Source organism: Ptychodera flava, chromosome 22 (assembly GCF_041260155.1).
Source record: "Ptychodera flava strain L36383 chromosome 22, AS_Pfla_20210202, whole genome shotgun sequence".
NCBI lineage: Eukaryota > Metazoa > Hemichordata > Enteropneusta > Ptychoderidae > Ptychodera > Ptychodera flava.
This window is the reverse complement of record NC_091949.1, coordinates 17,432,682-17,448,613: the sequence shown is the minus strand read 5'-3', so window position 1 is coordinate 17,448,613 and position 15,932 is coordinate 17,432,682. Positions and strand designations below refer to the sequence as shown.

Here is a 15,932-nt window from a genome sequence, read left to right as displayed (position 1 = left end):
GCATATACCAATTATCTGCGTGTTTGAATATAAAACAGAGTAGTTAAAATGTGCAGTGAGTATTTTACATATACCACAATTTTTATGTCAACTTATAGCGATGTTTGAAAACTCTCACTTCTGACTAAAGGATAGGTATTTGAACTTCTCAGTTTAACTAACAACAGATAATGCATTCAACGATAGAACGCCGTTTAACGACCAATAAATTTCGCCTAAAGCATTCTTAAATTCAAGGCATCGTTAATTAAAAACAAACTCCGTCGCCATTGAAAGCCGTTAATATGAAGAGTACGTTTAAAGGACAGAATACAAAGGATTCACACGATTACTCAGGCTGAACTCTTTTTTCTCCCTTGGTTCTGAAAAGCCGACTTTCACGGTTTCAGCGTATAATTTGAGTGTTAATCTGATCTTCATCATCTTATTTCGATCAAGATAAATGCAAATACTGCTTGTTTCCATTAATGAAGGGAACGATAGAAATTCGGATATCATGTTACGCGCATCCTGTGAAGACATTGAAGTAGCAATTGCGGAGAACACACAAAGTGCAATTTCAAATTTCTTTTCGAGAGGGCACGGGACGCAAATCTAGAAACTGACCCATTTTTGTCATACTCCAAATTCTAGATATATGAGAGAATAGCTTCTAAAGAAGATTTATTCGCTTTCCGATGCTTTTTATTGATGTTAAACCAACTCGTCATATTACAAGCTGGAAACGCGGAACGGAAATAGGAAAAAAAAGACTTGGAATGGAAAATTACTGTCCAACCAAACAATACAGTCTACTGTAATATTTTTGGAACACAATACAAAGCATATTGCCGACATTGACAGCTGTCAACTTAACGACATTTTGGCGCAATTTAGTCATATCGATAGCCGTAATCTCCAGCATATTCATTATTTCAGTCCATTTAGATTTATTCTGTGATAAAATACTTGATTAATTTCCAAAATGCATGGTTAATCAAATTTCGATTAGGTTTGTTGTCCAACTGTGTATTTTCTCCCTACACACAAATCGAATGATTTGTTACCTGAACGAATATAGCATAATTGCTCGGCCTTGTCGGACACCCCGACTGGTGACTTTTCTTCAGCAAACACTCAAGGGTTCATTTACATCATTTCATGGCAAAATTCAAATATGCAACAGGCCCTTTCCTAATTTTATCGCTCCATTGCCTACCGATTACTGCCCGACCATAGTCCCAATGGAGTTTTTCTCTATTTACTGAACAGAGGTAGCTGTGAATGAATGAATGAATGAATGAATGAATGAATGAATGAATGAATGAATGAATGAATGAATGAATGAATGAATGAATGAATGAATGAATGGATGGATGGATGGATGGATGGATGGATGGATGGATGGATGGATAGATGGATTAATGGATGAATGAATGTAGGAATGAATGCAGCGGATTTAAGATGTATACTGAAGTTATATTTCATTTATATTCCCGTCTACCAGTTTACCAGTAAGAGACCTTTGCTTCGACAAGCAACACTCTCTACGATTGATAACTTTTCATTTGCTGACGTTTGCATGGAGATATAAAAGCATGCGTTGAACAAAAGTTCCAGACTTATAATTTGTGTTCGAAGTTTTCACAGTCATGCTCCAGAAGCCGTTTGTAATTATGCACAAAGTCGCGTTTTGTACACGTCCTGTCTCACCATATGATTAAATTTGGCCATAAGTACTGAAATAAACTTGACTTGACTTGATATAATTAAATTTGATTCGGTAGTACTGTTTTTCTGGCATCGCGATGACGTTAAGTAGCCTGACGTAACATGCCAGAATATGGCATAACATAACATCAATGACGTAATACATCACATGCCATTTAGCATCCTGACGTAAGATAATGTACCCTTAACATTAGAGAAAAACAGAATAATATATAGTACTTTTGGCATGGCGTCGCACAGCATTTCATCATATAACAAATGATACAGAATGTTGATCTAAGGTTGATTCACGTGCGTCAAAATTACAAGACTAAAACTTTTGCTCAAACTTTCCTCAAGGCAGCTTTCAACCATTCTCCTTCAAAATCACGGATCAAAATCAGAGGTCACCGTTCAAACTTTGGAACCATGGAAACAAATGACCTCAATACATTTGAAATTCAAAATGGCCGTCACCTTTGTGTTACCTGTACAAGAAAATTGAAATTTTCGATTGTTAACAAAAATAACATTTTGAAAATTTTATTCCTTTCAGAGCTTCAAAATGAGCCCCAAAAGTCGCAGATCAGAAAAGTGTTGTCATAATTGAGATTCCGAACATTCGACCCCGAGACATATTCTACCTTTGTACAGGACAAAGAGGATTAGATGACAAAGAATGTGTGACACTTTAAACGGTTATGTCTTGAAAGTAAAACTTGTACTTAATCTATCAATTTATTGATTTATGAATTATTTATTTATTCAAAACTTAACCGGATACTCGAATGAGTGGTTTCTTTGGTCTCACATAACACACAGAAAAACAAGGTGATGACAGATATATTGAGAAAGCTTTCACATTGATAACATAAATACCCAAATTATTCTTAAGTAGGGCATAGTCTTTAATAATGTCTTCCGGCCGAAATATGAAACTCTTTTTAAAAGTAGCAGCATATTGATATACATCGACGAATGATACCAATTAGGAACATAGGAAGTTATAAGAGAAGCTTAAGTCGAGCGTGTCATATAAGAGTCGAGGCAGAATTCACGTAAGGGACAGATATTCAAACTCTCAAATTGCTTCATTATTTTCATGATCCACTGCTTGTGGATGCTCATTTTAAAGCTCTTTGAACGAGAAAAACTTTCACTGTCTTAGTTTTTCGAAAATCGAAAATTTCATTTCGCCCATTGAGTTAACACAGGGATGGTAGCCATTTGAATTTCAAATATCGATAAATTTTAGGTTATTTGTTTTTCTAGTACAAAACTTTGCGCAGTGATCCCTGATTTTTATTCTTGATGGGTAAGAGAATGGTGAAAGTTTCATCGCGGAAAATTTGACCAAAAACTTTAAGTCTTTCACTGTTGATGGGCATACTGCATTGATATGTATGCAAAGGCTGAATAAATCACAAACATTTTGAAATAAACAGAATTGAACGAGACACCAGGGTCTGTCCGGATCCCATGGGAAATGACAGAACTTGGGAGAGGACTAGGGTCTGATAAATGAGTTTCATAATTCAGGAGGGCAGATGCCCTGTCCCTCTCCCTCCAATGGCAAGCTACAATGACAAGGCATTGAGTATAGGCCTACACGCAACTCGTGAATGCCAATACACTCGGCAATACAGGTTGACTCTTGCGAAAGTATCAATGAAAGGCAAATCTGACACTAAGGCCATAACTTACTTACTATACAATCAAAGAACGCCCCGAGATACTAACAAGCGTGTTATGTTTTGCCAGGGGGGGGGGGGGGGGGGCAGTCAATGTTTTCTGAAGGTATTGATGTTCAACAAGACACTGATGGGTTAACAGCGCGACACCACGCGAGAAATTGCCACCAGGCAAGGGAAACAATTATTTCTTCTTAGGGTAGAACGCACCTCGGGGACAGACATTCGGACTCTCAAACTTTTACAATTCTCTTCTGATATACCACATGTGGGGGTTCATTTTAAGCTCTTGGTAAAAAAAACTTTTTACCGGCTTAGTTTTTATTTTTCTCCATAGAGTTAACCACAGAGTAATATCATAGACAGAGTGGCAACAGCTATTGTTTAAGGCGTGAAGCGGTTACGTAAGCAATCCATGTTTGCCTCGCCTCACGAAGCTCTTGGCTCTTTTTTCCGAAGAGTGCCGACCATGCACCCTTCGGTAATTTCGGATTTTCACCAATTGTTAAGCGAAAGTATGTTCGACAAAGCTTGTGTTGTTGTTGTCGTGTGGTGCTGATCGGAATTGATGTGCTGGCGAAAACGGGAGTGTTTTGAGCTTCAGGAAAGTGAGTTTTACCGTTTTAAAAATTCCTCTCATATTTTTATGAATATATAATGAGTGTCTTTGAACCAAATTTGAAAGTCTTTTATCGATACTGTCTGGTTTTACTCAATAGTTTACGGTCAGTCATACCGTCTTTTACACGTGCGCCAAGAAAGGACATGTTTATGAAACTGCTGGCGTGTTATGTTTTGATTGGCGTGAAGCAGTGTTTCTGGCCTAGAGCTCACAAAGTAACTATGGTTGCTACGCGACTGGCAGTACGATGCCATCTCGTCGTATGTTTCGCATAATCTCGTGTAATTATCAACCACAAACCAAGCCTCCAAAAGTTTAACACCTTTTAAGCTCATTTTAATATGAAAAGCCAATAGTCTACCGAGACGACCATGGAACAAAAGGCATGCAAGTGTTGCCACTCTGTTTATGATATTACTCTGTGAGTTAACACAGGGATGGCGGCCATTTGAATTTCTAATATCGGTAACTCTTGGGTAATTTGTTTCTCTAGTATCAAAATTTGCACGTTGACCCCCTATTTTTATTCTTGATTTTGAAAGAGAATGATTGAAAGATTCCCTGAGGAAAGTTAGAGCAAATGTTTAAGTCTTTCACTTTCGAGGTGCATACTACCTTAAGACAGGGTAGCTTCCTCCATTACGACATCAGTATTGGCAGTAATCCCTCGGACTGGGTAAATGTACATGCTACAAGGAAAATGACGATATACACACTATTTGGCTCAAAATTACCATTATCTCAGCTGCTGGGCTATTTTCCGTAATGGCTTAGTGTAAAGTTCAATGACTTTCTACGCGTTCTTTCCAAAATTTATGCGCATTCAGCTCAATATTTTTCCTACCCAAAACACGAGACCACTTAGGGCCCAAGATGATGTTGTGGCACATTGTTTTCATTAGCACAAAGTAAAACATTATCCTTTTGATGGAAACAGCATTTAACATTTATCCATCATGCATATTTCATGTGAATTTATCCATACATCTACCACGAGTGAGCTTTTAAAAAGGTATCTTGTTGAAACGGGTATATATAACGTGGTACATTTAAAACGTTTGAATAATAACATGCAGTAAATATATGAATCGAAGAGTTCAATTTGTAACAAAAGCTGAAATCGGTGAGGCAGCAAGCGATTGCTTGAGAAACGTTTGCATTTATACACTGTCTTTTTTCCCAACACTTACTCTCGCCATATATGGAAGTATAATGTAAGGATTATGACTTGGAGTTTTTCGTTTTAAATTTCAAAATCGTGGTCGGTGATGTTATTGATACGCCGAATAGTAGGCCTACGGACAGGTAGAAAAGAACGTGTCTAAAACTCAAGGTTGCACGGATGGTGTTGCCTAAACCTCGTAGCAAGGAGTCAAATGCCGTTAGAAAATATTACTCTAAAGTCTAAACTTCAATGGCGAAGTGCCTCCGGATTGGTAAATCAACGTGCTCCAGCTGACAGCCGTTACAATTATCCCCCGACAAACATCCACATTCCGTCAATTAAAATATAACGATATCACGTAAAATCTAAAATCTCAATATAAAACTGCGTTGGCCACAATAAAAATAACCAATCATTAAAGACGACAATCTTGATCAGAGCGATTGTTTTTCTTTGATTGATTTTCAGTCTTCTTTTTAAAAGTTTTCTGACAATATTAAAATGTTTTGTGCTTGAGGCGTCCTTATCGGAACATCAAGAAAATATCTTGACCTTCAAATTGAAATACGGAGCATCCTGAACCTCTCTCTGTCATCACACCGTGACGAACCTACGACCTTGTAGAGAGAAATTAAATCTACTCATTTATACATTGCAAGAATCTGAATCCGAATCCTGAAAGTCATGATTACCAAACTATACACTGAGTAATATGTTTGATAATGACGATCACTACTTCGCGGATAAATGAGAAACGGGTGACTTCAAGCGTGAAGATTCCTATACTTCCCGTACAGCAAAGAGAACGTCGAAATATGAAACGAGTCATCGCCAGCAAAACTAGAAAAGGCGTACAAAAGCGCTTTGAGGTAGAATGCTCCCTAGGGACAGATTTAGGACTCTCAAATTTTCACAATACTTTTCTGATATACCCATTTGTGTTTGGCTAATTTCGATGCTCTTGGAGTGAAAAGAGTTTTCACCTTGTCTTTCGCGAAAATCTAAAATATATAGAGTTAGTGGATGTCGGCCATTTTGAATGTCAGATATTCATAGATTTAAGTAACTTGTTTGTCTGATACCTTCATTTTACGTTTATCCTTGGTTTTATTCCAGGTTTTGAAAGAGAATAATTTAAAGTTTCATTGAAGAGAGTTTGGGCAGAAATTAAAGAAAGTTGTGCGCCTCTAAGGCTTACACTTTTTTGCTCTACCATGATGCTCGCCAAAGCTAGTTACGTAGAAACATATTACCTGGAATTTACCAATGTGTGAAATTCAAAATGGCCGCCATCCCTGTGTTAACCCTATGGGGAAAAATACAATTTTCGTATTTTTGAAAACCTAAGACGGTTAAACCTTTCCTAATCCAAGAGCTTTAAAATGAGCCCCAACAAGTGGTAGATCAGGAAAGGTTTGTAAGATTTTCAAAGTTCGAAAATCTGTCCCCGATGCACGCTCTACTACCTTAAGACTTTCTCTTTCGAGGCCCTTACTATCTTAAAGCTTTCGATGATGTACACAATCTTCAACGGCAATGCAAGGATTTCCACAAAAACCATCTTAGCCTCGCACAAATACTGTTGCTCGCTTCTTTCATTCATTGCTTTGAAACTTGTAGGGATACTAAAAATCCAGAGGGATTTTGTTTTTATATGTATTAGGGCATTGGCTGCTAATATTTGACGGCAAAATAGAACCTCGAGGGTCTATGGCAAAATAGCATTTTATTTGATTTTATGCAGGCGTAATCTTTGACCCCAGAAGCAACTGTTTTGTTTATTTTCTGAATGAAAGACCGGTGGCCTATGTAAGTGAAATAAATATTATGATAAAGTGTTCAGACCCTGACATTTTTACGATACGTTACTGGTATATGCTGTTTGTTTAAACTCATTTGGAAGCTTTTGGAGTAATGATGAACTTTTACCGGCTTGCTTCTGTGGAAATCGATTTCTGAATTTTCCCCTGAAAGCTTGACATAGGGAAAGCGGTAATTTTGAGTCTGAAATATCGGTTAATATTAGGTAATTTGTTTCTCTGGTACCAAACTTTGCTAGCTAAACCCTGATTGATATTGAGAGAGAATGGTTTGATGGTTCAAAGTCCCTTGTTGGTGAAAGTTTTAGCAGAAGAGCATTTCAGCTTAGAGGCGCGTTTTACTTTAACGGGCCTGTACGAATATAAAAAGGGAAGCAGTGATATCAACTTGAATTTGGCGACTGGAAGTCGGCATCTGGTCAATATAGTTTCACATATATTACCTTTGATATACCTCTCTCAATTGTAGTTTGGGAAAAGATAAACATTTGGCAACTTTTCCAAGATTGTTGAACAGCCTCGTATTGTAAAAATTGCAATAATTTTAACGAATTCAAAATGTTGTCAATATAGCTAGCTGAACAAGCATGAACACAGAGACCCTTCCTTTATCAGTGTTGAATGATGAATGTCGATTGCATGGGCGTGCCAAATTCAAGGGACTGAGATTTTGCACTTTAAATCTGGCTTTTTTATAATTGATGCCATGGCTTCGTCAATACCTATCTTCGTTGCTGACATTCTTGCAAGAATTGGCGTTCTGGGAACTATCAAACTCAGCAACAGGTGAAATTAATGAGTTGTCAATATTTGATTGGTACTGTTCAATAAGAGGGTATTTGCAGTGATCTCTTTCGCTTTGATACAATAGTTCGCACGGAAAGCGGAACTGGTTATTTAAAAATCAATTCCTGCAAAACTTGGTTTTTAGTGTCTGTTTATCCTTTGTAATGAACCACGCTGCTCTCTGATCAGATCATACAACAAGGAATGCGTATGTATTGCATTGTATTCACGGCGTTCATGAATGGATGAAAGTCTCGGTTTAAGGTAGTATGCGCCTCGAAAGTATAAGACTTGAACTTTTTCTCAACTACCTTGGCAAACTTTCCTCAATGAATCTTTCCACCGTACTCTTTCAAAATTAAGAATAAAAATCGCCATGCAATCACCCTACGATTCTTTAATCTTAAAGTTTGCTTTGCGACCCCTGGTATTCTTGGTTATCAATTAGAATGGTTGAAAGTTTCATCGAGGAAAGTTTATGTAAGAATCTAAATATTTCCATTTCGATTTGTGTTACCTTGAAACCTGTCCTGATTTTATAGCAGATCTATATTATGTACTTAGAAAATGCCGAACCATTTCAAAATGAAGAGTAACCAAAACCATGCAACACTAGGTTGCACTGTGGTTTCGAGTCACCGTCGCTCTGATTAAAGGTATACTGTCACCTGTTCCAATTTTGCCTCAGTTACCATGGAAAAAGACAATCTAACCAATCACACATTTTAAGCGGGTGGCCGTTTTTTAAAAACAGCGCCCTCACGTGGACATTTTGAATACCGAGGAACGCCCCTTGACCATATATGGGCATATATTAGATTACAGGCGACTGTGTGCCTTTAAGGCACAATGGTTTTATGCGCGATCACTCTTTGGAGGGTATGACGTCACAGTCGAGAGAAAATGAAGCGCTGGGTTTGTAAAGTTTAGGATGAACATGGAGGACTACAAAATTAGCTTTGCATTCGATCATTTGAAAAAAAACTTCAGCATGCGTGCTTTCAGTACAAGCCAACATCCACGTACATTGCATTGGGACTACGATTACTTTAAAAAAAACATTTTTGAAACGAATTAACACAATATACACATCACGAACATGCTGTTCGATCAAAAGACAAAAAAAACTCTCTCTTGCTTTCATTGTGGGCATTTTAACTTTAACTGATCAATTTGTGTTTCACGGTTACCCAGGCGACTTCAAGGCCGTTCACGTCGTTAAGATCACAAAAAACAGTAATCGGAAATTAAAGATTTGTCGAGGAAAGTTGTTTAATCACTGCAATTCTTCAAATAGCGTATTAGCTGAGACAGCAGTAACGATATCTGAATATTGAAAATGCAACAGCATGCAGCCAAACGTTGAACTTATATGCATTTTTCGCGCCATTTCGTCTAGCGGACATATCCCACATAATTTACGAAAGATATGTTGTTAATTTCAAGTATAGCAAGAAGTGGCGCTTGTCGGAATTCGAACGGTATTCCTGCCTACCTATCTTTAGACAAAGGCAGAGAGAGAGAGAGAGAGAGCGAGAGAGAGAGAGAGAGAGAGAGAGAGAGAGAGAGAGAGAGAGAGAGAGAGAGAGAGAGAGAGAAGAGGAGACAGACAAACACAGAAGACTCTGACAGACAGAGACACACACAGAGAGGCTAAAGTAGTAGAGGAAGAGAGACAGACACAGACACACACAGACACACACAGACAGACTCTGACAGAGACAGAGACATACACGGACACTAGAGTACTTAGAGGGATTTCTAACCGTTGCTGTATCGCGGACGCCGATTAACTACATGTGTCATTCAAACATTTACTTACTAGAAGCAGTTTAACTTGACTTTCACAGAAGAGTATCGACCGACTATGAATCGTCCTCGGGCAGTGAACCGAAGGTCTCATCTCTCACTCCGCGATGGAGCAAGCGATTTTTGTTTCAAATCCAAGTGAACTAATTTGATCATCCTGGGTATATGTAGTTTGGTAACGATCAATTTTCCCGTAAGATCCATTAGGCAAATCGAAATGTAAAAAAGTCGGAGACTCGATCAATGCTTTGTGGTACTACCGATTCTGGGAAAGCCTTCGAAGCCAAAGCGCACGCCTTCAGAGATTGCTCGACTCATCGATTCCGTTACACGATAGAAACGATGCTGCCCAGTAACATTTATCTCCGAAAGTTGATGTATTAATTTACGACAGAATGGGTTTCCGCACAATGTAAGGACCTAGTCGTGTATATCGTTCGATGTGAAAAGTCGTCACTTTCTATCATATTTTGCACGCCGGCCTTCTCCAATATTCATAGAAAAAAGAACAGAGTCATTTTGCAGAAAACATTACTTTGGGACTCGGCTTGACATGCGCATAAAAATGAGACAATTTCGAGAAAAAATATTGTATTGAAGTGAACACGAGCGTAGCATTTCCGATCAACTGCGTTATAAATTATTTCATGGGTTCTTTGATCGTGTAAAAGTACTGATGTGTGAAAAGATTAAAAACTAGTAGACTTTCTATTTCAAAGTCATTTCCTGTGATTAATGTAAGTTAAATTCAAGGTTAAAGGTTACGCTGATTCAACGAGACCAGAAAGGTCTCGGTGATTGGATTATCAGCCGAAACTTCTCTTAAATCTTAACAAAGATAAACTTTTTCACTTCCTTTGTAATGAATGCTATTTACTCTCAAAACACGAGCTTTAAAGTGGACAGTTTTTCACACTTTTTAGAATTTCCTGGTCCATTAAAAGTGGACTCTCTGACGTGAAAAGTAAGTCCCTATGGCGACGAATTCCGCCGCAATCCTTGCCTCAAGAGCGTCAAAACCCGACATATTTTTAGAAACTTCAGCGATATTTTTTGGTCCTGTAGGAGTAGCAATCCCTTCTCATTATAGGCGACTTCAGTATCCTTCTGAAGTTCTACCAACATCTATATATTTGAAGAATTGGCGAAAATTTTGCTTCTGACACCAGAAAGGTTTCCTTGGGTAATATAGGCTGTATCTATAATTCGTCAACTTGTCGATTAACAGTATATATATATATATATATATATATATATATATATATATATATATATATATATATATATATATATATATATATATATATATATATACTGTTTCTGCATGGATAATCATTCTAAAGGCAACCATAATCCATTCGTCGTAGATGCGTCAAACATAAGTACATACGTACCCGGATGAAGGTAGGCATATATCTATCGGAAACATTAACAAACACTTGAAGGAAATAATCCATTTTCACTTCGAAATTGATCAAAACACCACAAGCAGTATGAAACTGAATTTTCAAGCATCAATTATAAGTCTTTTTCCCGAAACATATGAAATGAATTTCCCGAAAACTATTCCCGGACACATTATCCTAAATTTTGAACTTAACACATGCATGAACGGCACTTGTCATCGTCAATTTTGAACACAAATTTACCTTTTGTGAACCATAATCGGTCACCGCTAATTTCCGTCAGGCGCGCGATTTGGCGGGAAAATATCAGTTTCGCGGGTTAATACTCTCGTTCTACCGACATCTTCACAGTTTCCGACCGATCTGTCACTTTTTCAAAGCTCGCGCTTTCTGACTTCCTGCGACTTTTCTGATTTTCGTTTTTTGAAACGCCTGATTTGCATTTAATTTTCAACAATGCCGCTTTTGTCGGTGATTCTGGAAGAAATAAATAGAAAAAATCTCGGAAGAGAAAAGAAAATATATGAAAATTTGCACAACCAATCAAACGTCACAATGTGAAATGGAAACAAGCAATTTTGTGCAGTATATTGGTGATCGCGTACACGCTGCAATATTAACGGCACTTGAAAGGGTTCTTTGTGACGAAAATTACAGGTAGCCGGTATATTTCTAAAGGATCAATCTGTTTTTTTGTAAAATCTTCCGTGAACGGTAAATATCACATTATTCATATTAAGTAACTTATAACCATAATGGATCTAGCCACTTAGGACATCTCTGGCGAATTGACGGGAAAAGCGAGACGCAAAAAGCTTTAGTGAATGTATGCATTGAGTGAAAGGAAGGCCGGTTGTGTTAGCAACCACGTTGCATTAAGGCAGCGTGCTTTGCCATATATATGGATATAGAAATATTGTGTGAAAGACGTCATTTCTATCACGAAGAGTGGTTCTGGTGTCAAATTATAATGAATGGTGACTCTGATAGTTTCGAGTCGATAACTTTTCTATCAGTGTAACCTGCACTTCGTAGGTAGCTCTCTGATTTCTCTCTATTCGACGTTTGTCAGTCTCTGTCTCTCTCTGTGCGTTTCTCTTTGTCGCTCCCCCTCATTTTCCTCTCCCCCTATATCTATTACTTTAAATTCGATCCATCCTAAAAGCCTTCCTTTGTCAAATTTCGAGGGTCCTGTCAAACACTGCCTTTACATCTGCCTCTTTCCATCTCGGTGTCTGTCTAACCGCTCGTCTGCGTTTTTGTCGTCTCTCAATTGTCTCTGTTTCTAAGTCTCTGTTTTTATCTGTCTGTCTGCCTGTCTGTCTGTCTGTATGTCTGTCTGTTTGTCTGTCTGTCTGTCTGTCTGTCTTTCTGTCTGTGTCTTTGTCTGTCTCTCTTTTGCTCTACTTGTACGACTTAAAATTCAAATTCTAAAAATACAGACGTAAGTCTGCCCATAGAAACTTTCAAGTTTGAGCAAAAGTTAAAGTCTTACACTTTCGAGGCGAGTACTTAAACCGAGACATTATCCATTCTAAATGTCGTGAATGCAATGCAATACATACATATTCCTTGTTGTACGATCCAATACGAGAGAAGCGTGGTTCAGTGTTAGCTATCCATATCCCTGTCTGTCTGTCTGTCTGTCTGCCAGTCTGTCTTCGTCTCTCTGTCTCTGGCTCTGTGTCAGTCTGTCTGTCCATGTATCTGTCTCTCTTTGTCTCTGTGTCTGTCTGTCTCTGTCTGTCTGTCTGTCTGTCTGTCTGTCTGTCTGTCTGTCTCTCTGTCTCTGTCTCTGTCTCTCTCTCTCTCTCTGTCTCTCTCTCTGTCTCTCTCTGTCTCTCTCTCTCTCTCTCTCTCTCTCTCTCTCTCTCTCTCTCTCTCTCTCTCTCTCTCTCTCTCTCTCTCTCTCTCTGCCACTCTCGACCAATGCCCTTCTCATTTTTACACTTCTTTCATGTTAACCGTCATGCTCTGCGTGAGCCACCCCCGTAAAATCAAGTACAGTGATCAGTTGTTCGCTTAATGAACCGGCCAACCGTTCTTATCTTCGCGTTCGATCAAGACGCAGAACCTGCATCTCCCCTCGCTGATTGGATTACCGAAACAATTATTGTATGCTAAATCCTGACCATCAGAGCTTTGGGAGACTTTTCCTCCTTTTATTTGTATTTTGTTTATAATGCAGACTTTACAGAATTATGAGTGCCCAAATCTCATCAAGTCTGCCATTTACTTGTATTTTAAATCGTACGAGTGAAATTAAACATTGATTCTTCTTTATCACGGTATTGTGGTGTCTGAATCAAAGACTCACAAATGCCTTACAGCAGTGAAGTACACCATAATTGATGTGGATTCAACATCGGCTGTTTACCGACAGTCGCCGGTTGGATACCTTACCTGTGAGTTTAATTAAACAGGGCTAGGGGTAAATAAAGTTATTTCCCGGTACCATTGAAAAGTGAACCGCCTGGCTTCCCATCAGATTCGTTGGTGCCATTATTTCTACCTTCTGTGCCGACAGCACTGAGTATTGACAAAGCCCGGATCAAAAGATGACTTCTTTCTTAGAAATCACTCAAAACGGATTCGGAAAAAATCTGTTACTGCGAGGGACGACGGTATAGTGTATTCCTGTCACTCCTTGGATTGATTTCCGGTCGACAGAATCTACAGAAATGACTAAATCAAAACCCACAAAAGGGTTTTCATGTTCTTCTCTGGAAATCAATGAATAGCATATATAGACCTATTCTAAATCTGCATGACTCGATTTAAAAAAAAATAACCGATGGACTCGCTTTCGCTGTTCTCTTTTCATCGCGCAAAAGGAAAGCGCTGGTGATTGTAATTGACGGTTGTGTTCTCAAATTTGCACCATTAGTGCGCTTGATTGTTTCTTGGTAGCGGGATAGCGACGGAGATACTCCGAAGGCGTCAGGAAGTGGACGGCAGAAAGCGTCGACTATACCTACACCTGGAACAACTTTCCCTATACATAGTGACAAGCTTAACCGGGAACAATCACGCACGTATCATGCCTCTCAGTCAATTAAAGTCCTAACCATGACAAAAATTTCCGCGCCACTTTTCTGTCACTATTCGCGCCCTTCCTTCAATTTTCCTGGAGATGAAGGCAATATGATAAGCGACATACGGGGGCATGAAAGCGACAGTGAAATATACCGCCAGACGATTAGGCCACTCGTCGTGACAAAAACATCACTGTCACACGCAGTCGAAGTAATGGAGTTTGTCGTCTGAGAGCAAGACAATCCATCCATACGCCTGAAGGATGTGATCTTATCGACATGAAGTCATCGGAAGCTGTTGTTCGGAATGCTTTCCGGGTGATAAAGTGTATAAGGAACGTCCGTGCGTTCGTGCCACGAGTTTGCCACGGTTTAGTTCGTTCGAATAAGGATAATAGAGAGAGAACGCGTCTCCCCGGTAACCATGCTCAAAGTCTCCAAGTTTGGCACAAGGTCAAGATAACTGACAGTCAATCATACTCGTGTGACGCGCATTCACAACAGCGTTGCATGTGTTCAATCGATCATCGATCTGGAGAGCATTAAACAAGTGCACACGTCAACGCTACAGCAATAATGTGACGTTTATTTCGACCTACAGCTAGATTGAACAAGAGAAGGCTCCATATATCCATGCTTTTGGTCTAGTTGTCTGAGGTCGAGTTCTGTCGGTCGATAAACTGCGAATGAATTCTGTAACCATTCTTTTTTTTTACATATCCCTTCTAACATGGGTTGAATCAATACCCGCTTCACATCGAGTCATATTTTTCTTTGAACCAAATTTTAAAAATGACGACAGCGCGATATGCTGTCGAACTGACGCCAATGTTCCCTCAGCGTTATGACTTTGCTCTTCCAATCAAACGCGTCCTATGCAAATAGTTTCGAGAGAACTTGAAGAGCGAGCGACGCGTTGATGGTTGTCACGGATACTACTGAAAACCAAAGGCGTGAATTCCTGAGTATGGTAACTTCACTCGCGTAGGATAGAAACACGCGCCGCTTATTATTAGCGAGTTCTCAAAACTTACAAGCGCGAAATATGTCAAAGTTGCCCGCAAAACTGCTTTCATTATTATAGATAGTTGAGATGAAACACGGAATGTGTAAGCAGCGAAGTCCCGAAGGAGTAGGAAATGCTATCGGTGAAGATGTAAGGCTGACACATAGAACTGAATACTTACATTCTGCAGTGCTGCTAGACATTTTTTCGGTTGTCGTTCTTCTGGTTTATCAAGAAATTTCCAAAGCTATCATAATGTATCTTGTCAACCATGTAACTGTTCCCACTTTCTGGTATACCTCTGCCTTCGCTGTTTTATGTATGCTCGTACAGCCTGCGACGTGCACCGAAGAGCGTCCTGCCCACGCGGAGGCACAAGCGACCTATCTCTCGCCGCTCCCAAGTTGGCGCGATTTTGCATCCCTTAAAGCGAGCTTCGGCTTCCTCATTATAGGGATGATTTATCGCAAAATCAATACGCCATCCGTCGTAACATAAACTTACACATTCAAATTCACTCACCTTCCATAGTTGCTCCCAGAACTATCCCTCCCTCCGATGTACAAGCAACTCCCCGAGCGTCGTCCCGGCACCGCCTGAGCAGCTGGCTTGCTCGCACTCACGGTACCCTTATCTTGTCACACACAGTCCAACGAAGACTCGGGAATTCGGATCGGTTAAACTAAATAAAAACGATTATATGGGCTGATTTTTATCACTCCGCGGGTATATGTTGAACTTCAAAGTCGCGGGCAATCAAGGTAAGGTCTGTGGGGAGATATCATAATTTGGTCATTTTTCAAAGAAAAGAAGCGAAGGGCGCTGGTCAACAAAACGTCATCATGTTGCCAAAATAAGGGGCACAATACTGGATACTGTCGTCTAAAATGAATTATTTGTGAG

At 39.3% G+C, this 15,932-nt stretch overlaps 1 protein-coding gene across 1 annotated transcript in view; it reads right to left on the bottom strand.

The window, feature by feature from the left end:
• The window catches only part of LOC139123368 (vesicular inhibitory amino acid transporter-like), a 52,937-nt gene extending 37,056 nt beyond the window's left edge, over positions 1 to 15,881 (bottom strand). Inside the window, exon 1 of the mRNA XM_070689518.1 lies at positions 15,552 to 15,881. Within this exon, the coding sequence (XP_070545619.1) occupies positions 15,552 to 15,558 (7 nt within the window). The 5' untranslated portion in view covers positions 15,559 to 15,881. The remainder of the gene's footprint in view (positions 1 to 15,551) is intronic.
• Positions 15,882 to 15,932: the final 51 nt, after the last annotated feature.